We start from the raw sequence: 24,032 nt of genomic DNA on the forward strand, positions 1-24,032 counted from the left end.
GTTTGTTTGTTCGTTGGAACAGATTTAGAGAAATTTAAAGTTCCATCAGTTTTTCAGAATCTAAACTATTTTTTTAATTGAGCAGTGAACAAATCAAATGGATTTCAACACAGAAAAACATGGCATGAAAAGGAAAATATGTATTATCCATGTCTTTTCAAATTCAGTCTTGTTTTAATTCAGTAGTATAACACAGGCTTATGGAAAAACATCATATTAACAATTTGAACAGTATTAAGGAATGATTTTACATCGCTGTGTATTAGGTTGGCCAAGAGACTTGACTCGACGTGTGACGCACTCACACACTCAGTGTTGGCAAGTATGCGGTTTTCCCGCGGAATCGGGCTACTTTAACACTGTTGCCGCGGGTTATTTTTCATGTCTGCGGGGGTGACGTGATATTCAATCCTTGAAATGCGCATTTTACAGGAGGAACCCCGCGAAAACGTGTATTTTACCCCCCAGAGCGCGGTTTTTTTTTTTTTTTTTTTTTTTTAAACCGGGGAACCCCCTTGAAACGCGATTGGGCAAGTTTTGAGTAGTAATTGGTCGGGGTTTGTTGTGCAACCCTACACACTCTTCTCTTTAAGCGACTTTGGGCTTGTTTTTCTGTAAAGTCGCTTACAAATATTGGTAGTCGCGGGTCGCGTTTTTTTGGGCTTGTTTCTAAAGTGTAGTTGCTTATTTTGGCTTTTCCCCGGCTCCATAATAAGTTATCAAGCAGATATTTTCTATATGTTATTTAAACGTAGGAGTTCCCACCCAAATCCTGCTACTAATTGGCTCTGACTCAGATGGCAACGAGTACTAGCCAATCAGAGGCAGAGCAGGGCAATCTGTTTTTTTTTTTCTGGTTAGGAAAACGTTGTCAGTGAGTGATGTAAACTTCAAATAAATGAGCGCGAGTTGCGACTGGTGGTGACTGACTGGACTGTAGGAGAGTTTTTATTATACAATAATAAATAAAGAATTTGTGAATTCAGAATGATTTATTTGTGTGTGCAAATTTTAATTATCAGTAGTTTACTGTGTATATAATGTACTCGGTACATCAGTCTATATTTGATATCCCATCAGTTTTCTAATGTTAAATCATATTAAAAGGTGGTTTAACTCCCTCTTGTAACGTGTGTACAGTTTTGTAAAACTGCGCACAGTTTACCAATCTGTCTACATGGATGTAAATCAACAATCTGTACCCAGTTAAAAATCCGTCCCCACGGTTTATTTATTTTTCTTATGCCGGAACGGGGCTCCGTAGAAAAAGTCGCTTGTTTTGTGCTTGTTTTCACAGGCCTGGTTGCTTATTTGTCTCGCGAGATCTGGCAACACTGTTTCTGAAACCTACCTGCCTGCTCACGTAGGCACCCGTTGTCGTCTACTTCAACATGAGCCATTCTTGCTTTCTTCCCGGCGATGAAAATAAGGTAGCGTTGCAACACTTATTCTAACTAAAACTTATTCTGCAGAGGAAATACTAACACAATGTGTGCGCGTTTCTATTCTTGCAGATAATTAACTGAAATGGACACTTTCTACAGTATGTAAAACCAATCATTTTCTCTCATATCATCATTTCGTCACTCAAGACTAAAGAACGTTATATTTAAAGTTTATTGATTTTTATTCTGTAAAATTCGTTGATATTTCAGGCCAATTTTTTTCCCCTTGTCACGTAGGCAGTTTCAGATCTCGCGCTGGGCCAAATGTCAACGCTACAGCTCAGAGTGGAAGTCATATTATAGCTCCTGTACTCACTAACAATACAATAACAGGCGGTGTCCACTTCCTACATAATGCACACGGTAAGTAAAATGTATTGTACTTCATGGATGTTGAAAATATTTCAGATAATGTTTGATAATTTCTTAAAGTATTTCTGTTTATATATATATATATATATATATATATATATATATATATATATATATATATATATATATATAATGACATCAACGTCATTTAGCAACAAATTGAACTTCCTTTAGCAACTTTCTCTGAAAATTAGTTGGCAACACTGGTACTAATAAAGTTATGTTAAAGGGTTAGTTCACACAAAAATCGTCGTTCCAAACCTGTAAAACCTCAGTTCATCTTCGGAACACAGTTTAAGATATTTTATATTTAGTCTGAGAGCTTTCTATCCCTCCATTGAAAATGTATGTACAGTATACTGTCCATGTCCAGAAACGTAATAAACATCATAAAGTAGTCCATGTGACATCAGAGGGTCAGTTAGAATTTGTTGAAGCATCGAAAATACATTTTGGTCCAAAAATAACAAAAACTACGACTTTATTCAGCATTGTCTTCTCTTCCAGGTCTGTTGTGAGCGCGTTCAACTGCAGTGTAGTGATGTCCGGTTTGCGAACGAATCATTCGATTTAACTGGCTCTTCTTGAACCAGTTCACCAAATTGAACTGAATCGTTTGAAATGGTTCGTGTCTCCAATAAGCATTAATCCACAAATGACTTAAGCTGTTAACTTTTTTAATGTGGCTGACACTCCTTATAATGAATAGTAATGAATTTACTTAAACAGTACACTGACTAAACTGCTGTGAAGAGAGAACTGAAGTTGAACACTGAGCCGAGCCAGATAACAAACGAACGATTGACTCGTTCTCGAGTCAAAAACCGGTTGCATCGGTTTTCGGATCACCAGTACACTGAGCCCAGAACCATTTCTGTCAGACGCGTCCGATTCGAGAACCGAGGAGCTGATGATACTGCGCATGTGTGATTCAGCGTGAAGCAGACTGACACACAGAGCTTCTGAACCGAACTGATTCTGTGCTAATGTTATGAGTGCAGGTAAACCGAAGGATTGAATGAAGGGCAATCATCGCCAATGACGTCATTACGTTGAGCGCAAAAGAACTGGTGAACCATTTTTTTCAATCGGTTTATTGAATCGAACTGTCCGAAAGAACTGGTTCACGGAAAAGAACCGAACTTCCCATCACTACTGGTGATCCGAAAACCGACGCAACAGGTTCTTGACTCGAGACAAAGTCAATCTTTTGGTCGTTATCTGGCTCGGCTCGGTGTTCATCTTCAGTTCTCTCTTCACAGCAGTTCAGTCAGTGTATTTTTTTTGTCACTGAACGTTTTAGTAAATTAATTACTCCGGGATATTGGTTTATTTTAACTCAGAGGGAGTGTCAGCCACATTAAAAAAAGTTAACAGCTTAAGTAATTTTTGGATTAATGCTTATTGGAGATGCTACCGTTTCAAACGATTCAGTTCGATTTGGTGAACTGGTTCAAGAAGAACCGGTTAAATCGAATGATTCGTTCGCGAACCGGATATCATAACACTGCAGTGAACGCGCTCACAATAAAGTCATAGTTTTGTTATTTTTGGACCAAAATGTATTTTCGATGCTTCAAAAAATTCTAACTGACCCTCTGATGTCACATGGACTACTTTGATGATGTTTTTCTTACCTTTCTGGACATGGACAGTATACCGTACACACAGCTTCAATGGAGGGACTGAGAGCTCTCGGACTAAATCTAAAATATCTTAAACTGTGTTCTGAAGATAAAAGGAGGTCTTACGGGTTTGGAACGACATGACTGTGAGTCATTAATGACATAATTGTAATTTTTTGGTGAAATAACCCTTTAATGCTATATATGTCCTAAATCTAGCTGTTAACAATCTATGATTTGTAATTAATTGATATTCAGAGTAAGTTTCAAATTTTCTGCAGGTTTCACTTTTGATCGCCCACACTCTGAAACAACACAAACATCAGGTAACAGATAAGTCTGATATGTGTTAAATAATTTTCCTTCTGTCTATTAATTAAAAAACAATTAATAAGCAACAATGTATCAAGCTACAAAATCAGAATTTGTTCTAAAAGGCACTTAACCTCTGAATATTGGTTGTTTTATTTCTGAAGCAACAAGATCATTGATTTTCAAACATAAGACACGGATCTGCAGTGAGTATCGGTATGTGACTGAGTATAACTCTCTGCCTGGTGAACGAGTGCTGCTGTCTGAGCGCTACACACAACCTCTGATCCTGCAGAGACATAGACATCAACAAGAGAGAGAAGAAGAGCTCCGCTCCAGTGGAGAGGACTTCCAGCAGGTCCTCAGCTCCAGGAGCAGTGATAAATCAGTCCATCTAAACTCTCTGTTCAACCCAGATAACCATGGGATCAGTCCTAGTGCTGTCATACTGCAGGGAAACTCAGGGAATGGGAAGACCTTAACTGTACAGAAGATCCTGATGGACTGGGCATCTGATAAACTCTACAAAGAGCGGTTTGAGATTGTGTTTCACTTAAAGTGTAAAGAAATAAACCGTATTCCTGGCAGAAAGAGTTTGGTTGAGATCTTGAGCTACAGCTGCAGTTTAACACCAGATCAGATCTCACAGATACTGCAGAAGTCACCACAGAAGATGCTTTTCATCATTGATGGGTTTGATGAGTTGAGACTCACACAGGACAATTATGACATGTCACCTCACACTGATGTGATTCAGAAAGCTCCAGCTGAGGTCACACTTTGTGCCCTGTTGAGGGGTCACATCTTGCCAGAGTCCTTCCTGCTGGTCACCACCAGGTCTACAGCTACAGACAAGTTAAGTCTGCTGCTCAAAGGACCTCAGCGTTTCACTGAGATTATGGGTTTCTCTGAGAAGGGAGTGGAGGAGTACTTCCAGAAGTTCTTTCAGGATGAGCAACTTTTCAGGAGAGGTTATACATTTGTGAAGACAAATGAGACCCTCTTCACCGCCTGCTCCATCCCTGTCATCTGCTGGATCACCTGCACGGTTATGCGAGATAGGTTCACTGATGGTGCAGATGTGACAAGCGGACTGGAAACCATCACCTCCATCTACGTTGACTTTGTGTTCACTCTTCTGGATCATCACTGCCAGGGTTTGAGTCAGCCCGTCCCGATACTGCTAAAGAGTCTGGGTCAGCTGGCAGAGAGAGGCATGCTGGAAAGACAAGTGCTGTTTGATGAGGAAAGCGTGCATGAAACTGTTTCAGACTCGGCTAAAAATCCATTCCTATGCAAGTTCCTCTTTAAGAGAAGAATCCACCAGGAGACAATGTTCAGTTTCATGCATCTCAGCTTTCAGGAGTTCTTTACTGCTCTCTACTATGTCCTTCTGGATGAAGAAGAGTCCCAGAAGAAACTTGCAGTGTTATTAAATCATAACGATTGTTACCCACCAGATTTTCCAGCTGTGTGGCAGTTTACATTTGGTCTCTTGAATAAGGCTGTGAGACACACACTTATGAAGAAACATGGGCTGTTTTTTCACCCAAACACACAGGCTTGTCTGAAAAAATGGATTTTGAAAAAGTTTCATTTAAATTGTTTGTTTGATAGTGGAGCTCTTTTTCTTCTTCACTGTCTTTATGAACTCCATGAAGATGACTTTGTGAAAGAAGCTATGGAATCCTTGAATAGGTTGTATACATATGGTGAATTGTTGAGAAGAACAGACTGCTGGGCCCTGCTGTACTGCCTTCAGTGCTGTCAGAGCATCAAAAAAGTGGATCTCATGTCTTCCAGTTTAACGCCTGAAAAGTTGATGATGATTCTACCTGTACTCCACAAGATTAAACATTTGTAGTAAGTGCTTTGGTGCAAAACAGATCCTACACTGATAATGCAATGATTTTCCTACCCTGTCTGTCTTCCTACCTTTTTTGTGATATGACCACGGTTGTTTATTTTAATCTGTTTCTCCAGTATTTCCAAAGTAAAATAAATGTCTTACAACTGTCAGATTTATCCCAAAATAGTATTACATTTATTAAGAAGGATTTTTGACATAACAAAGATTTTATACATTAAATGTATCATTACATTGTTATTGTTTGTTATTGAAAATGTAATTTATTTAGTCATTACCGTAATGTTCTGTATTTGATTTTAAAGTTTGATTCTAGAAGATGCATCAGAGTCTGATCTTGGTAAACTGCTGTGTGCCCTCACGAGAGGACAGACGCTGAATGCCCAGGAGTAAGGTTTTTTTTTTTTATACCACCGATTCAAAATATGTTTTATACATTTAATGTATTTCATACACACCTGCTATCATCCTTCAGTGGACTTTTTTTTTCTCTGTGCTTTGCAGAGTTCTTGTCGCTTCCCAGATCCCAGATGTTGGCAATTGTTCTATCAATACACTTGATCTGTCAATCAGTGAACAGCTATCCAGGTGTAGAAAAAGTTGTTTTAGTTTTTCCTGTTCATCAGATAGCATTTTCTCACAATGATCATGTAATCACCTTTATGATAGTTTAATAGTTTCAACTGTACATGTGTAGATATAAGTAAATATTTCACATTTGTCTGGCATGTTAGTTCTCCAAAGTAATACCTTCAGATTATTATTATTATGGTAAAAGTAATGCATTTAAATTGGAAACTCAAAACAGATAAAACAATGAAATGCCACACTTTCTGCTTTTTTTTCTGCTTTCTGTCAATGTTGCAAATAATTACTGCTTCCCAACAGACCATCAGTTAATCATAAAATTAAAAAGTCTCAAGTTCTAACTTGTTGATTTATAGACACCTAACAACATAATCAGATTCAATGCACATCTGTTGCTTTATTAATACCAATTTTGTTTAATTTTTCTAGTGTCCACATAGGAATATTATCGTATAAAGACCCTGCAGCGCCCTTACGCTCACTCAGTCTCACATCTCCACACTCAGAGCTCATCAACATCAACTGGATCGAACTTTTTCAGATAATAACCCAAAATGATTCAGATGCATTAATTAATATTCTGTATTTCTCTAAACTGAAAAAGATGGCAATACTTGTAGACTGCCTGACCGAGAGATGGTGTGTTTGGACCCTTCAGATCATCCAGAACTGCCCCAGTCTAACAGAAGTCAAGTAAGAAAAAGATCTGAAATCACCTTCTGTCCTGTGTCTGTATACAGTTGTCTGTTAGGAACTCTTGTGTTGGTCTTATTTAAAGGAATATTCCACCCTAAACATTTACTCATTCTTGTGTTCCAAACCTGTGGAACTTTCTTCTGTGGAACAACTCAGAAGATTTGTTCTTGGCAACATCCATATAACATCCGTTGTTATGGAACTGTTCAAATGAAATGTGTCAAAAGCAAATTATTAATAGTATCCATTCCTAAAATCTTGATCATTTTATCTTTAACTAGGGTAGATGCTCTCTTTTTACTGGAGGAGGGAATCAAGATCTTGCAGAGGTCACGCACAAGACCAGCCTGTGTTATGAGAGTTGAAGGGTTTGTACTGGTTTGTCATCAAACTTTTTGCATCAGTAAATAAACTAGTGTATTTTTTTTTTGCAGTTTAATAGAGATAAGAGCTTTCAAGATTCAAAACACAAAAAAACTTTGAACGATGTCTACAGTATGTGACTTGAGCAGCATATTCCAAGTCAAGTTACATAACATTTTGTGAGGAACAAACCCAGTTGAGGAGCAATCTCTTAGTTCATCACCTGTCAAAGCTACTTACATTTTAGTCTGTTTCTCCAACAAACAATTGTTATTACAGTGATTATTTTCTATTAAAAGCAGATGTCAGGTTTGTTATTGACTCTGTAGTGATGCTATGCTTTGTGCTTTCTGGTTATGAAGGTCGGTTTGCCATAAACTGTCTCAAAAATGTACAGAATATAAAGACCGTGAACTTAGCTGCAACCAGAAGGTGATGATTCATTTGAATTCTTGGGGCTTTTCTATGGAGATGTTACGGAAGTAAGTAAAAACTAAGGTTAACAAATGAATACATTGATAACTATGAGAACTGTAAAATGATAGCCAGAAACAAAAGATTGACTTTTTATGATTTATACAATATTTCTATGTAAACATTGTAAATTTAAAGTTTTCAGTATAATAGCATATTTTCATATATAATTAATACATGTTTAATCTCTTGCTTCTCTCCATTTTTAAGGTCCTTGTTTTAAAAATGAATGGTATGGCATGATAACTAGCATCTTGACCAAAGCTGTGGATGGAGATGACGACAACTGAGATGTATATAAAATGCAGTTAGGTTTTGTATTGTAATAGTTGTCAAGACAATTTATTTGCATAAATCTTTTCAAAATACAGATTGTTTTAAATCAGTTTTACAGTTTCATGATTATTTTTTTGTAGTTTAGAGCCGGGTGATTGTAAAGTTAATGTTTGATGATACAAACAAGCAGTTGAGATTTGCTAAACTCTATATACTGTGTGACTTTGAGCACTGTTTGTATGCAAAAAAAAAAAAAAAGATTTTAAGGTGGGGTTATTGATTATGATGTGATAAAGAGGATTATGAATCTTAGGTTTTGTGATGTTTATAACAATTTAGTGTATTAAGTCCATTTACTATTTGTTGATGTTTATCATTTAAATGCGGTGTATAAACAATGGGAATTAAGATTATGGTCATATCACACTCATAAGCAGTTCAACAAAAATAGATACATGATACAAAATGTTATGGTCTCCTATATGCAAACCAAAGACAACTGTGGCAAGGAATGAAAAACTCCAGATAAAAAAAGCCTTGGGAGAAACCAGGTTATACCAGGGGGTCAGTTTTCCTCTGGATATACATTCATACGTCAGTAATTAAGCAGACAAATCTCATGTAACTGTAGTAGTGTGTTCTTTTCATTGGATTATTTGATTTTGCAATACTGTAAAAAATAAGAATTTGGTAATTCCCTGTTTGGTTTTAGCTACAAGCTCATGTGAAAGTTTAATAAAACATGAAAGCAAAGTCCCTGCAGATGTCCACTGATTTGCATTAAAGACTTCGTGAGTACCACTTTAAGGAATAGTTCACCCAAAAATAAAACCCATAATTTCCACAGCCGTGTTGTTCTAAAACTGCACAACTTTAAGAATATCCTGACCACTCCGTGAAGCAGCTGTGTTTGTTCAAAGAAGAAATGACACACAGAGTAGTGCTGGTCAAACACTTAATGCCCTGGGTTTATTAATTTTTTGTCATAATTATTATTTTTAATTCATTCTTCCAGGTGGGACTTGAAAAAAAAAAAACACCTCAAAGATAGATGATGCCATTGGAACGGGCATTCAGATTGTGGTACATACAAACAACAACTACGAGTAGCCTTGTGAAGTACCGTCCTCTTCACAGAAGAGAGCTCATGCTGACCCCACAGCACGGGCCAACATGAAGTCTTACAGGAAACAAAACGTCCCTTTTTTGTTCGATTTCCTTGTTTTGATATAAAGTGGAATGTTGATGATGATGACGATGTCACTGTAGTCCTCTCCCTTAAGAACTACTGTTACACACAAATAACAGACTCGCTCCTCAACACAGGGGACGTACAATCAGTCATCACAACAGAGGTAATAAAAATAAACCCATTTAAGTTTCACAAACCCCAAATAAAAAAAGGGTCTCTCAGATTCCAGAAAAAAAAAATGAATAAAGCAGCATTGTTTAAAAAAAAAAAAATAGTGCTTGAGTGGAGTGGGAGCAGCCACATGAGTGAGAGTGAGTGAGGGACAGAGAGAGAGAGACAAAAACCCCTGCTGCTTTTTTCCAAGAGATGTTCACATACAACTGCTGTAGCTACATGCACACACACGCTGCACAGAAACCCAGGAGGTTACAGTGTATTAAAAAAAAAAAAAAAAACTAAAAAAAGATTGTAAACACCTTACAATAAATAGATAAAACAGCAGGTTTGCACCATGCATGTGACATACATTCAGATACAGTCTCACAGACATTTTGAACATTCACAATCTCAGACACACAACACATACACACACTACGAAAATCGCAGTTTTTTTCAGATTTTTTTCCCAAGTGCAAAACATCACAAATGAACAATTTCTGTATTCAAGTAATGTTATATACAAGGGGGTGTATTACAAATATGTATGTACATAGAATATTTTCCATATTTCATAATTTACAGATGTTGATAACAGTAACAAAATTTTGGAAAAAGATAAAAACAAAACATGAGCATTGCAATTAAGTCCCAACGGCTGCCACGGAAACAGCTTCGCTATGATGCATAGCACCTAAAGGAGACGCCTCGACTGAGAGGAGGTGTATGAACGCTTGAGGGGCGGGGCTACGTCACCTCCATAGCAACGGTTTTGTCTGTTAGACTATTTAACGGAGGTTTCTCTTGATCGTGATTTTCCCTGCAAGACAAATTCAATACAAAGAACTTAAGAGACCTCAAATTCAAATCAAAGAACAAAAAGTATAGAGCGCCCTCTTGCGGCTGTAAACGGTAATGTTTTCTCTTGGTTCTAAATAAATAAGACATAGTCCAGTGCGACTTAATGTTTTTTTCCTCATGATGTATTGTTGGACTGATGCGACTTATACTCAGTTGCGATTTATAGTCCGAAAAATACGGTATATCAATGATAAACTACATAATTTTTTTTGTAATATTGTAATTTCACTTAGAAAAAAATACAGTACAAAAATAATTTTTTCTTTGGCTGTCTCAAAATCACCATTTTCAAACATTAAATTTAGCTTTTATTTTGGAGGAAAAGCACAGGGATAGTTCACTCAAAATGGAAACTTCTGTCATTTTCTACTCGCTTTCAATTTGGTAGTTTTAGGGATTTTAATAACCATAAAGTTGTTAGTAGTCACTGATTTCCATAGTATGGAAAAAATATTACGCAAACAATTGCTACCATCAACTATTTGGTTACCAAAAAAAAAAAAATTTGTTTTTGTGTTCAGTAGAACATGAGTAAATGACCATTTACATTTATGTTTTAACTATCACTTTTCTTTTCTTGACGACACACGGTACTTTTAATTTCTGTTCAACCAGAAATTTTCTTTTGACCCCACAGTTACTCACCTGGGCCCCATGTCGAGGGAAGTTGACCCCGCGGTGACCTTTGGGATGGGTCTGTTGGCGTTGGCAGCGAGTTTTAGGGCAGAGGCGGGAACAGTGAGCTGCCGCTGCAGCTGCCGCACGCTCAAGGTCCCTGCTGGTGAGGGGACGCTCACTCTCACAGCCCCGCCCATCAGCGCTTGACCAGGGGCGGGGCCGGCCGTGCTGACGTGGTGATTGGACGAGGAGGTTCCGTTGTTAGTAGTGGAGGCGGTGGCAGCGGGGGAGGGGATGAGGTGGAGGTAGGGCCCGCAGACGCAAGGATGGACGACCCTGCAGAGCTCGTGTGATGTAAGCCCTTATAGACGCCTGCCGAGTCAAATGATGGAAGCTCATGAGAACAGAATTCTTTGCATGCTGATAAATATATTAATGGTGAATGCATATAGTTAAGAAAGACCAACCTGAGGCTGAGACGACTCCATTGACACCAACTCCCTCCTCTTTACTCTTGAGCGCCATCAGCTGGTCAGGAGTCACCAGTGCAGAGGCAGCAAACTGAGCACCAGCAGCGTCTATCGTCTTCGACACCAAACTCTGAGGTACAAAAAACAAATGAAGTTACAAAACAGCAGCTCAGTAACACAAAATCTGTTCAGTGGTTCAGATAAAAATTCAACTTGAAAACAGCCTTTTCATAAATTTTCAAGGATATTGTGTGATCAAAACAGCAGAGGTTGTTACATTATGGGAATTGCCAATGGTTTGCCGTCACATAAACATGATGCCAACACACCTTGACCTTGTTATTGCTCATAACACTGCATTTATTATCAATAATACATAATATTCATGTTTTTATTTTTAAAATGTAACATCTGAAAACACATACACCTATATAAAGAGAAGCACATATGGACCCTATTAAAAATACTGGGGTGAACTACTATAATGGTGAACAGAACAAAATAACAAAAAAAAAATGTACATTTTGCATTTGTCACAATAGTTAAGAGTGTTTCCAAGACTTTCTAAAAGAGGGGGGGGGACCTGTGAAAGAGACTGAACACATCATTCAAAAAGAGCAAGATGTCAATAGCAGTATTAACTTAATGCCAAGTTAATAAAACACAAATGTATCGTGACAAATGTGCATTGACATTTCCACATTACCATTACAAATCTAGTGAAAAGGTAACAAACTGTAAAAGTATTTTGGGAACAGGAATTAAGTACCGATGCCACACAAAATATTTTCTCAGATAATGAAAGACTTTCTCATGTACTACTTTAAAACAGGACAATCTGAACAAACAGGACATGAAGCAAGGCACTAGGAAAGATGCCAGGTTTAGTGTACACTGGAGGCTCACCTGGGGGTTGTTGGTGATGGCTGTGCTGCCGGCCTGCTGCTGTAGCTGAACCTGTTCAAGCTGCTGCTTCTGCATCAGTGCCAGCTGCTCCTGGTGCTGCTGGTACTGCTCCGCTGTGAACGCTGCAGGAGCACATGTGCAGAGAAAAGATCACCACATGCCAAAAACTGATGGTACTGCTCACGTCAAGACTCACAATCATCACATTATGCTCACAAAAGTTATTCTAAAATTTTCATAGGGGTACTCTGGTAGTCTTGTAAACATTTTGAAATTAACTTTGCAACTCATTAAAAACCAGAGAAAAAGAACAAAGCAGCTACACTCAGGAACTATTTGGCATCAGGGGACCCACCGGGTGTGGGTGGAGGGACACGTGGTTTGGCGGAGGAGGCAGGGCCTCTCTGTGTCTGAAGCGTGTTGATAGGGCGGATGAGGAAGCCGCGGCGGGGTCTCCGGGCAGACCAGTGCTCAGGATTGTCGGGGTCGTCTGGCGGTGCCGTCCGAGGCTTGAAATGCCTCCAGCGACAGGCTTTGATATTGAGCAGGATTTGTGTGAGGTCTGGTGAGGTGGAGGAGGGGGCAGAGGTATCTGTGCTGGTGTGTGAGGTATCCGTGCTGGGCTGCTGGGTGGGAGACGACGATGGGAATGTGGGGGAATCCGGGTCCAGCCCATGATACACCGTATCCCATTCAGAGTAGGCTCGGTCCAACAAAACCCTACAAACAAACATGAGAGAATTCATCTATTGTTGCACAATGAGTTAACACACACATACATGCATATATAAACTGAATGAACCACGATATGCACATTAAAAAAGGAACAAAAAAAAGGAAAAAATACATTACAAAAGAACTGCGTGAAGGTATTTGCTGAAAAATAAAATGAACTTTAAAATCACACATAAGAGTAATAAAAATGGTCAATGGTTAAAAAATATTCACAAATAACTGAAATTAAAATAATGTTTATTTTCTCAGCAAATTATGTGATTACATGCAAATTGACTGAATTCGCAAATATTGATCAGATGAAGAATGCAAATTACAAATGAACTGAATCATATGCAATTCCATTTATCTACAAAATTATATAAAAATATTCCCCCCAAAAAATGTAATTAACGGTCTAATTAAACAACTAATTTTACTACGTGGGTAATTTTCAAATGAATTGAAACCACAATTATTTGCTGAACAAAGTCCTCAAATGAACAATTTAATTAACTGAATCAAACTGCAGTTATTTATGTATGACTATGTAATTTAACGGTCTTAACTCACCTGCCCCCTCTGCCCACTCGCCGACGTGCCAACCCCAGGCATCGTCGTGGCACGGTGAGCGTGGTGAGAGAATAGCGATACCGCACATCTGCTAGCCCGCCCTCGGCAGGGTCTGACCAGGGCCAACCGCCCATAGGTCCTGAACGTGCCTTTGAGGAAAACACAGAATCATTTATTAATAAAATACAGCCTAGACTGCAACCTTACAACACGCTCTTATTCATGCATATCAGGATGCTTCACAACGTACAGCATGATATTGACAGCCTGTTCTCCTCCTGAACCCAAACACACCATCTGGATCGTTCTCCTCCTCGACCTCTGAAGAGCCGGAGAGCATCTGAGGAAACAAGAGCGTGTTAAGTCAAGAGAAAATGAGCAAACAAAAATCTGTTGTGAATCTGTCATTGAACCAGTGTACCTGTGAGTAGGGCTCGTCGTCTGAACTGGGAAAGTCATACTGATTGAGGTCTTTAGTGTTAAAGACTGCTGGGCCTGAATGGGCAGAGCCTGCCAATGGCAATGGCTTGGACTTCTTCTCATACTTCCGTTTTTGCCGCACAACCTCTGGTTTATCCATCTTCAGCCGAACATAAGTAACAAACCCAAATGAACACAGAAATTAGTGCTGTCAATCAATTAAAGATTATCCCTGATGTTTATTTGGCTGCTCGTACTTTAAGAGTTGCCGCTGCGTAACGTGACCCAGTTCTGACGCGTACGCTCAAGAGTATTATTAATGCTTTAATATGAATTGATAACGGTTTACAGCATACAGCATGAAGTGAAATTGAAGTGTGCGTCTGAAAAGCCTCCTGTTTGATGTGGCTTTAATGGCAAAAATAGTAACCGAAGCAGCAGTTTTGAGTGGGGTGGCCAACCCTAGCCATGCCCAGTGTTAAATATTTAAAGCAGTTAAACAGGACAAAAAAAAAATTGCCTACATTAACACGCTAATTCTGACAGTGCTAACAGAAACATTAAGGCAATTAAGAAGAAACAAAACACAAAAAAGAACAGTCTTCTAAAAACACAGCACTTGTGTACTTGTGCAAAGTATGTTTTGGCTATAAGGGGGAGCCCACTGGCCCAGATAAACAGAAATATAAGAGTGTGTGTGTGTGTGTGTACCCGGTCATGCTCCGTGTGTCTGTACTGGTTGCTGTTGGTGATTGGGATCAGAGGGATGACTGGTTTCTCCAGAGCTCTCTGAGCCAGAACCTCTGCCATCACCTCACCTCCGAAATCAGCCATGCCATTCCTACACACACAAATGAACACACATCAATGAAGCTTAAATGACACACACCCCTGTGCCAACTAACCTAGAATACCAGGTTTCCCAAAACAGTGAATTTCCATTAATTTCCAAGGTTTCTGTGACTGCAAAAATAACTGATAATATGGTTTAAACTGCAAAAATTTGTTCAAAATGTTAAGTTCAAAATTTCTAAAATCACCAAATACATAAAATATACAGCCTTTATATAAATAATTGCATATTAGCATTTGCTGAGAAAATATAAATCAATTAAAATGTGCATTCATTATATATAATGTGCAAAAAAAAAAGTTTTATACAAAGATAAAATTGCAAAATAAGTCTATATTTCCAGGTTGTATATGTTTATGAGCACCTCTTCTCTACGATCTCCAGTGTGAGGTGCAGCAGCTCTCGTTTGCTCTTCTCTCGTCTCTTGATCATCTCCAGGATTGTGACAGCTCGACTCAGGTCCCTACGCAGCTTCAGCATCTTCTCATAAGAAGCTTCGTCGTTCTTACGATTCTGTGGATAAAGATAATGTGTGAATGGATTCTCGTCATTCCATAAGCAGAGCCAATTCATTGATGAGCACTGCCCTCTCACCTTTCGTGTCTGCATCTTCTCCGTCCGACGCCTGAAGGCCACATACGGGTCACTGGTGCTGGAGCCATCACGCTTCTCCTGTTTGACCACAGGAATGAGAGAGCCGCTCTGACATGCTTTCCTCTTCCTGCTCCAGTACTCATACACCTCCTTTATCAGCTCATCATCCTCCTTCAACAAAAGCTTGGCCTCCTGTAGAGACACCGGCTGAGAGAAAGAGAATAATTCATATTAAACTTGTTGAAAACAACATAACAGGATAATGAACATCAATACTTTTAAAACTACATTTCATGACATGATAACAGTAATATTTTGAAAATTATCAGAATCAATGGTGGTTGAAATCACAATGCTGCGTGAATTGAACTGGCAGAAGACCCTCCCATGAATGAAGAGAGTAAACTCAATGTTCAAACATCCAACCACATGCGAATAGTACGATTTATTTGCGCAAGTCATGTCTGGTGTGAACGCCCCATAACAACCATAAAAAAAATAAAAAAAAACCAAGTTCAAAACTACAACTAAATTCCAAATCTTCTGACAATTCCCGGTTCTGCCCACCAGTTACCTGCTGTCCGCTGCCTTTCTCCAGCCGGTCGATCATCTCTTCAAACTGCAGGGCTCCCACGTCCATCTTCTTCTTCAGTTTATTTACAAATGTCTCGTCCTCAGAGTCCAGGTCATAATCTGGCTGTTCGGTGTCCAGACTAAATGCTGTATGTAGCGGGACCAGTTTGGAGGGTGCAAAAAAAAGAAAAACAGAGTTAGAGAAGTTTTACTGTGAACCAAAACCATGATAAACAAAGTTTCATTGCAGGCTTCAAACCATGTAGTCAACTTCTGTGCCTATTGCGGCACCAAACTGAATTTTAACCATTATGAGCAGACGCATTGCAACACTGACTCCAATTAAATTTGTTTGTCTGTATAATATAACAGACTATTATTTTCTTCTATTACAAGAAGCGATTTACCAGTGCCCAAGTAATTCTGAATGGCTCTTAAAAGCATGAAACATGTTATTTCCTGTCTGCTGCCTTTTGTGTCACAGCTCAGAGAAGTGAGTAGTAAAGGCATGAAGGACACACAAAACTCAAGCTGAAGGAGATATTTGGTCTGGATAAAGGCTGTATGACTCACGCTGTATGTGAATGAGCTGTTTGGACATCCTGAAGTCCCCTGGGTAGAGGGACTCATAGTAGGCGATGTTGCTCTCAGCCTCTGGGACAGGAATCACCATGTTGTCCCTCTTCTCCCCGTACACCTGCTGAGCAGAGATGGCCCGCTGGAGATGGTGTTCCTACATGAACGCATCAAAATAAGATTTAGCCTAGTTAAACTGCAAATGCAAGTGTGGGGTTCAACTGGATGGAACATCTTCACACACAGACAAGTGTGACATATACCTCTGTAAATAAATACAATGTAAATTCATGTCCCGCACACTTCAGAGGACTCTGAATGGAACATTTACGTTCACTTCGGAATTATAGTGGAATATCCTGTGATGTCAACTTCGCAGGGCACTTATGTTCGAATAGAACAAAAGTCTGAAGTGATAAGAGAAATGTACAAATGTGCAGAGCAGGGGGGCGACAGGACTGGAATTGAGAACCACTGGTTTACAGCATTAAAAAAAAATAAATGAAAAAATATGCACATTTCATTCATAAGTCATACTATGTCCTGTAAATGAACATGCATAGGCAAAAACTAAATTTTTTTTTTTTAAATCACCAATAGATACGTTTTCAAGATTTATATTTTTTTTTGGGCAAAACATTGTATAAAGATGATTCTCAACCATGTTATAACAATGACTATACAAGTTTTCTTTCTGCAAAATGGCAATAGACAGGTTGTCATTATATACATTATATCTATAAACTAATCTAATTTGAATATTAAAGTGTTTTTGGAGCAACACGCAATAAAAAAGAAAAGAAAAGTGTTATAATGGGAGTAGTAATTGACAAGATTTTCATTAAATATTTTATAGAATATTGAATACTGAATTACTTTCCCTGTAAATTATTTGTTAGGTCTCCCAAAATGTTTAATAAACATGCTTTTAGTACCGGTGTCCTCATATGAGGAAATCAACATCCTGTTTCATAACAGTCATTTTGGATTTAAAACCCCATAACATTTTCTTGAGATGTTGATTTTGACACGCAGTTTAAAAATGTGACTTAATGATAGTAACAAAATAATTATTTGCCATAAGAGACATTTTCGAAGACAAGGAGAGAAAATTGTCATGGGGAAACATCCAATCATTTGGTATCTCTGAAAAGCCCTGAATGTGCTCTGTACAAACATCCAGACAAACTGTGGCATGTAGTCTCAGAGAAATTCACAAAAATAGAATGTCCTCATATCGTGCCACAGGGTCTTAAGAGGTTAAAAATTAAGCAAATATAAAAAGCTGACACTAGGCAGAATACAAATATGATGTAATTTGTCAATAATATGGTTATCAGTGTGCTAATATGCTCCGAGAATGGACACTGAACTAGTGATACAAAACACAGGTCTGTTAAGAGCAATACTTTTAACATAGATAGTAAAAGAAAAGGACACAGTGACCCCATTGGATTCAACGGAGACAAGTGAAGTCAATCTGAATCACCCACCGAATCTTGCAGAGAAGGCGAGCGTAAACAGGAGAAAATTTTGGCAAGTATTCTGATTAATTATCTCCCTTGACTTTATGCCTCCATGTCCCTCCGATAGCCTCATAGACAGTAAAAGATTGTCTGCGAGCTTCTCCTCCTGTCCATACACTAATTTCTCTACTGTGCGACAGAGGGTCACTGATTATGACGCAATCGTTAGCCTATTTTTACAAAAACTGCTTCTATGGGAACATAACGTAAGATACAAGGTAATGGAGCCTTTTATACATTTTCGTGTTTCTTTAGAAATAATGAATGGACAAATGGAGTCTTTAAACACCTCAGATGTAAAGTTCTTCGCTGTCAAAGTGACGCCAAAATGAATGGAAGTCAATGGAATGCTAATGGCAGGTGGGGGTCCGCTAGCCAATGGCGGCGCCCAGGGGTGCTTCAAAAAAAATATGAAACCCTGCCCCCCTGACTTTTAATCTAGACAAATTTTTATTAAACTGGGCTACTGTATGTTTTTTTTTTTTTTTTTTTTACGGCTGCCATATTCCCAAGTATTTTCAAGCAAATTAAGTGCACGTTTTTATAATGTGTAAAATTACGGATTAACAGAGAATAAAAGCAGGGATTTTTTTAAACTTGATGTGTTGTTGTGGTAGGCCAGTTTCAAATCACATATTTGGCTCACTGCCTTTGTCTCGTCCTCACTCAATTTAAAGTGCTCCCACTCAGCTGAGGTCTTCAGCATTTGGTTAAGTCTTTGCTTAACCGTTCTATTCCGTCCCAGTCAGCACGGATAGCTTTTATTTTCCACTGTGGTGCTGATAACGGCGCTCTTTGGAATGCAATACAAATGCGTCAGTCGTTGCCTTGGTTTATGTAAGATAAGTGGTATGGACGATGATCAGATATTTTCTGTCTTTGAGACTTTTTTTATCTGATATTTACTTCATTATGTAACAGATAAAAAGACAACTCTTGACGTGAAAAGTAAACCGAAGGTGACGACGGGTATAATATCAATGAGCGCAAATGTTTCCTCAACAGACCAAACTGTCTCAAACGTAGCGTAGCTGTTTACTTGGCTGTTTTATCAAATAGCACACTTTAACTTAGCAAAATTCACACAAACCCACTCTAACATCACGGTTATCGAACCGTGCCTAAAATTCTGGGCCAAGAATGGTTGGTAATCACATCACGCCGTACCAGGCTCACGTGGAAATATAACTGTAACTGACAGTCCTTACAACCGTTCTGCCTCACAATTACAAAAACATGAATGAAGACCGTTTGGTGTTAAAAACAAAACAGAAACAAAAAAACACCCTGAATATTTGAACCTCAAATTTTAAAATCGAATGCCAACCTACCAAACAAATAATCAAATATTCTGGACCAGCTCTACTTCATTGGGACATTTTTTTGCAACTTCAGATTACAGATTTTTTAAACGGTTATTTCTCCGCCAAACACCATCATATCCAAACAAACCATAAATCAAATGCTTATTTATACAGCTTTCAAAAAAAGACCCTTCTGTCTGGTTTTGTGGTCCACTGTCACATTTGATACATAATCATGCATTGCAAAATACAAATGCACATTTTAATAAAATCATGCATTATGATATTTTTTGCTGGATAACTACTATTTGTATCCATTTTGAGCTTATTTAGACTGCCTTATTGCACATAATTGTTATTTTTCTTTATAATCCCCAAATACTGCATATGAAGATACAAGCATTGATGCATTCATGTGAGACAGAAAAGCTATATACACAAAGACAAACACAGTGATCTATAAAATATGGCCCTGAAAACCTTATAGCTGTAAAAATTGTATAAACATCTAATTTCTGATAAATTCATCACATTTCAAAGCATGACAACAGTAAAAGATTAACGCAACAGGGCAAATGCAAAACAATGCAGGGGCCAGGTGAGAAATAGTAGTTAATATGCAAATTGATAAACAGCACAAGCACACTGTCAGCACAATTCACAACATACCACTTCTAAAAAACACCAAAACATGGATACAGACTGTACTAATCGACAATGGAGACCGATGCCTACGCGCTGCAAGGAAAGCCCCTGACACAGCAGTGCTGGATCTGTCAGATGCAAACCCAACCAAAACAATTACACGTGCTCAAACACAACAACGCTTCAATCCCAGACACTGACCTCTACTTTATTTACATGCAAACAATTAGGTAATATTCTACTCTATGTACACATAAACAATCTTAGAAAATAAAAACACCACCACTGATTGTTATGCCAATATGAAATGATGTGCACGGTAATGAAAGTCACATCCAGCTTTGAAAATCCACATATATCACCCACTTATTTGACCAAGCGCACATTATTTGATGTGGTCACTCTGACCCCCCAGATACTCCATTATTAGTATAAAATATAAAATAAAACACTCGTGTGGGACCGCAGCACCGTCTCACACACAAACATCTGACACCTGTCCCAGAGTCCTGGGGTTAGCCTGCATTTGAACACCATCACTTTTGAACAGACATGTTTACTACACACATATTTCCCCCAACACATTATCAGAGCTGTGCAGAAAATGTTTTTTTTTTTTTTTGAAAGACTACATATCAGCTTAAAATGTTTTGCTTTATTTTTTGCATTGCGGGATACAAATACAAAAATACACAGACAAATGTCATGAGGGAAATTATTTAGCTTTAATGGATCTGATATAAATAGTTCCACATTAATAGGTGCTGAAAGATAAGACCGCTTCTCATGAGAGATGTGCATTATGTTTGCTTGCATGATGTGGATGTACAGATGAAAAGCAGCTGTCAAGAGCTTTAGATGCCTGTGTTGAGAAAACAAAACAAGGCCTTGTGTGCCCCTGCAGCGGTCAAATGGATCATTGCCTACACCTAAACAGACTGGTAGAGCCATGTAGGCCTCCTCTGTCAATTCAGAGATCTATTCACCAATGAATTTCACAATGCACATAAATGTAAATGCTTCTCAGAGAGTACCTTGATTAGAAACATCCAATTACTAAGAAATATACTTATGCTTTAATTGACATGACAGCTATTCTCAGTTAAGCGTATGGCTCTTTAGAAAATAAAACACTACCACTGAATCGTTCAAAATGTGAGACAGAAAACTGCACCAATTATTTTACTGGGTGTTAATTTGTGATGGTTGTATGTGTAAGGGAAGGGGCGCAGGTACTGGCGCCCCCTTTAGTTCAGCGCGCGGTGTTGCACCTTGACGGAGCGCTAAGAAATCAACAAAATGGTGGCTTTGCCCGTGGTCACGTGACTCCTTTGTACTCCGTAAACCGTCTGTTGTCTAAAATACTGTGTATCAATCACCTCCGAGGTTATATTTGTTGAGAAAAACCTCTAAAGTTTGGGCCGAATATACGAAACCTCGGCCGCCTCGGACCCTAGCGACGTATTTGACGCTTTTCTGCAGGAGAAATGGCGGCCATTTTGTGTACACTGGCGCAGAGAAGCAAGGGACGCGCCTCTGAGAATAAAAATGAAATGAATTTCAAAATACATGACTCTGTGCAATAAAACGTACCGATTCCTCCTCTTTCTCCATCCCCGTTGGCATTTGTGGCACTGCCCGGTTAATAGACGCATATTCGTGCAGGTCGGGCAGGTCCTCGCAGCGGAAGACGGGTAGAGGCTTGGACGCGTCCAGCGCCCGCGCCCGAAACGACAGTTTACTCATTTTTCTTTATAATTCGAGATGCAGCATAAATCTATCCGATCCCCTAATGTTCCCTACTGGTCCGGTTAAAGTTCTCATGGATGATGCCGGTTCGGTGTCCAGCAGCGCACGGGTCGCTCGGTGGAGCTGGCGGGGCGAGCGGAGGCGCGAGGCCGGGTGTGGGTCGCTCTCTCTCGGTGTGTGTCTCCAGCGCGCTCCGGTCCCTGATTCCAGGCTCAGTGCGCCATGGCCAACATGGCGGACATTAAAAACACTCTTTAACGGTCCGCTCGTGTTGAGCGGCCCAACCCCCTGATCCCAGATCAGCCATTCCCACACGGGCTTACAGCGCATGCGCTCGTGTGGCGCGAAGAGACGGGAGGGAGTGAAAACCACACCCATACCTTCAGCAGAGCGCGCCTCTTCAAAAACATGTCTTTTTCACCGGTGTGCAGGAGAATTTAACTGATGGGCTATGGGGAAAGGGACGATAGAATAATAAAGTATTTTCAAAGACGCTCGTTCTTAAATTATTAGTATAGACTTTCCCAGCGTCATTACATAATCTACTTTATTTTTTACATTTGTCATAAAACCTTTAGAAATCAGCTGTAATGTAACAATTAATATGTAATCCAATATGCTTTCAAGGCAAAAGTATGAATTTCTTAAAAAAAATGTATAGATAAAAAAAAAACTATATAGAGGGTTTCAAAACAATATAACTTTTGAATATTACAGGGGTCATATGATAAAATTTCTATTTATGCTTATGCAAAAAAAAGTGCAATATCCTTATATTTATTTGTTACCCCTCCATCCTAGTACATCCCTGCATCTCACTCAATCCTATTTTATTATCATTTATAGCACAACTGTATATACACTTATTTCCCTAATATTTTGTGTTGTTGTCTCTGTGTACTGGAAGCTTATGTCACTAAAACAAATTCCTTGTATGCGCAAGCATACTTGGCAATAAAGCTCTTTCTGTTCCTGATTTTTTTTTCTATTTGGAGTGTTACAAGCTCTTTGTGCATGAGGATCTGTAAAGTTGCAACGACTAAAAAGTCTCAAATCCAAAGATGGATAAACACGCCCCCACACATCTATGTCACTATTTGGAAATATTTGCGTAATGCCGCCCAAATGTTTACACAAAGAAAGAAGACGTGGTTTCAGTAACCGCAGTTTGTGTTGAAGCAGCCGTGTCAGGGAGATGCTGTGTGTATTTACGAAAAGTACTTTATTTGGCTTTCCGAAAGTAGATGTCTTTAGGAATCTTTAAGATTACTCACAACAGAACAGCAACGCATTTTATGGACGACTGTTTCGTGAACCTAGGAGAGGAGGTAATTCTGACTTTGCTACGAAAATCTGGCACTTCCGAATCAGCTCATGTAAGTATGTTTTCTTAAGTATTTACTATTGACTGTCCCAAAGCGGAGTCCAAATACACAAAATAATGATCCTTAAAAAAAGCATCATATGACCCTTTAACTATACAACTTTGAAATTAAACATTAGGACTAGTTAATCGAAATGCATGAATGACTTAATTTCTTCACTCAGTTAAAAAATAAAATGCAGTGTATATTTGTCAAGAAAAAAAGAACTGTATAAGTTAGATTTTTTAATAATTTTAAGTCAAATCATATTTGATGTTTGAAGGATGAAGTTATTCATCCTTCTGAATTGAGATTACTTTTTTTAGGTCAACGTCTAGTTTGTTACTGACCTAATTCATTACATCATGTCACTTCAGAGTAACCTACTTAACTAGCAACATTCATTTAATCAAGTACTTCTTATACTATGATTTGACAGCCGCATAAAATGTAACATTATTTCTACCAATAGGTAAGGTTTATGTATGTTTATATACAGCACTATGAGGCACAACATTTTTCCCTTATATGTCCCCACACATGGCAGAAGGACAAAGTTAACTTGACTATCATCATTGGAACATCAGGGAAGCAATGCAGCTTATATCAAAGACGTGAACCTTTTGTAAATTTCTACCAAAGACGACAACAAAGCCATAATTTCCCTTTAAAGGGATATTAGAGTTGTTTCAGCATAATCTCAAACACTATTCCCACTAGAAGCAAAGAGACAAGTGCCTCATGGCGGTATTGAGACGCCCACAAGATCACGTTTCACTGCAAAAACCTTCACCATTCCCCTTCTGTTTGCTAAAGCATTCGTATATACTTTCTCCTTCATACATCAATGCACTTACATCATAAGACCACAATACAATAAGCAAGAAAAGCATAGATTTAAAAGTTTGCGACAATAAAAA

General features: G+C 38.7%; 1 protein-coding gene and 1 pseudogene across 3 annotated transcripts; one reads left to right on the plus strand and one right to left on the minus strand.

Annotated features, from left to right (window-relative positions):
• Positions 1 to 529: 529 nt before the first annotated feature.
• LOC113045093 (NACHT, LRR and PYD domains-containing protein 3-like) lies at positions 530 to 9,043 on the plus strand. 3 transcript variants are annotated; one of them, XM_026205252.1, is made up of 11 exons: positions 530 to 1,430; positions 1,515 to 1,543; positions 1,683 to 1,808; positions 3,721 to 3,768; positions 3,919 to 5,617; positions 5,927 to 6,010; positions 6,126 to 6,209; positions 6,639 to 6,902; positions 7,187 to 7,273; positions 7,631 to 7,750; positions 7,953 to 9,043. In XM_026205252.1, the coding sequence occupies exons 2-11, from the start codon at positions 1,528 to 1,530 to the stop codon at positions 7,963 to 7,965; spliced, it is 2,541 nt and encodes an 846-aa protein (XP_026061037.1). In that variant the 5' UTR covers positions 530 to 1,430; positions 1,515 to 1,527; the 3' UTR covers positions 7,966 to 9,043. The 3 variants fall into 3 exon arrangements, 2 of the variants coding, with proteins under 2 accessions (XP_026061037.1, XP_026061038.1); XM_026205253.1 differs by having other exon boundaries at positions 531 to 1,430; positions 3,724 to 3,768; XR_003275951.1 differs by lacking the exons at positions 7,631 to 7,750; positions 7,953 to 9,043 and having other exon boundaries at positions 532 to 1,430; positions 6,814 to 6,902.
• LOC113045096 (enhancer of polycomb homolog 1-like) lies at positions 8,963 to 22,088 on the minus strand (annotated as a pseudogene).
• Between the last annotated feature and the right edge of the window lie 1,944 nt (positions 22,089 to 24,032).

This window comes from Carassius auratus, chromosome 27 (genome assembly GCF_003368295.1).
Source record: "Carassius auratus strain Wakin chromosome 27, ASM336829v1, whole genome shotgun sequence".
NCBI classification, from domain to species: Eukaryota; Metazoa; Chordata; class Actinopteri; order Cypriniformes; family Cyprinidae; genus Carassius; species Carassius auratus.

Coding starts and splice junctions, on each gene's coding strand:
- LOC113045093 (XM_026205252.1), top strand. Junction 6,210..6,638: donor ATCAGTGAACAGCTATCCAG/GTGTAGAAAAAG, acceptor TAATTTTTCTAG/TGTCCACATAGGAATATTAT. Junction 7,274..7,630: donor TGTGTTATGAGAGTTGAAGG/GTTTGTACTGGT, acceptor CTGGTTATGAAG/GTCGGTTTGCCATAAACTGT.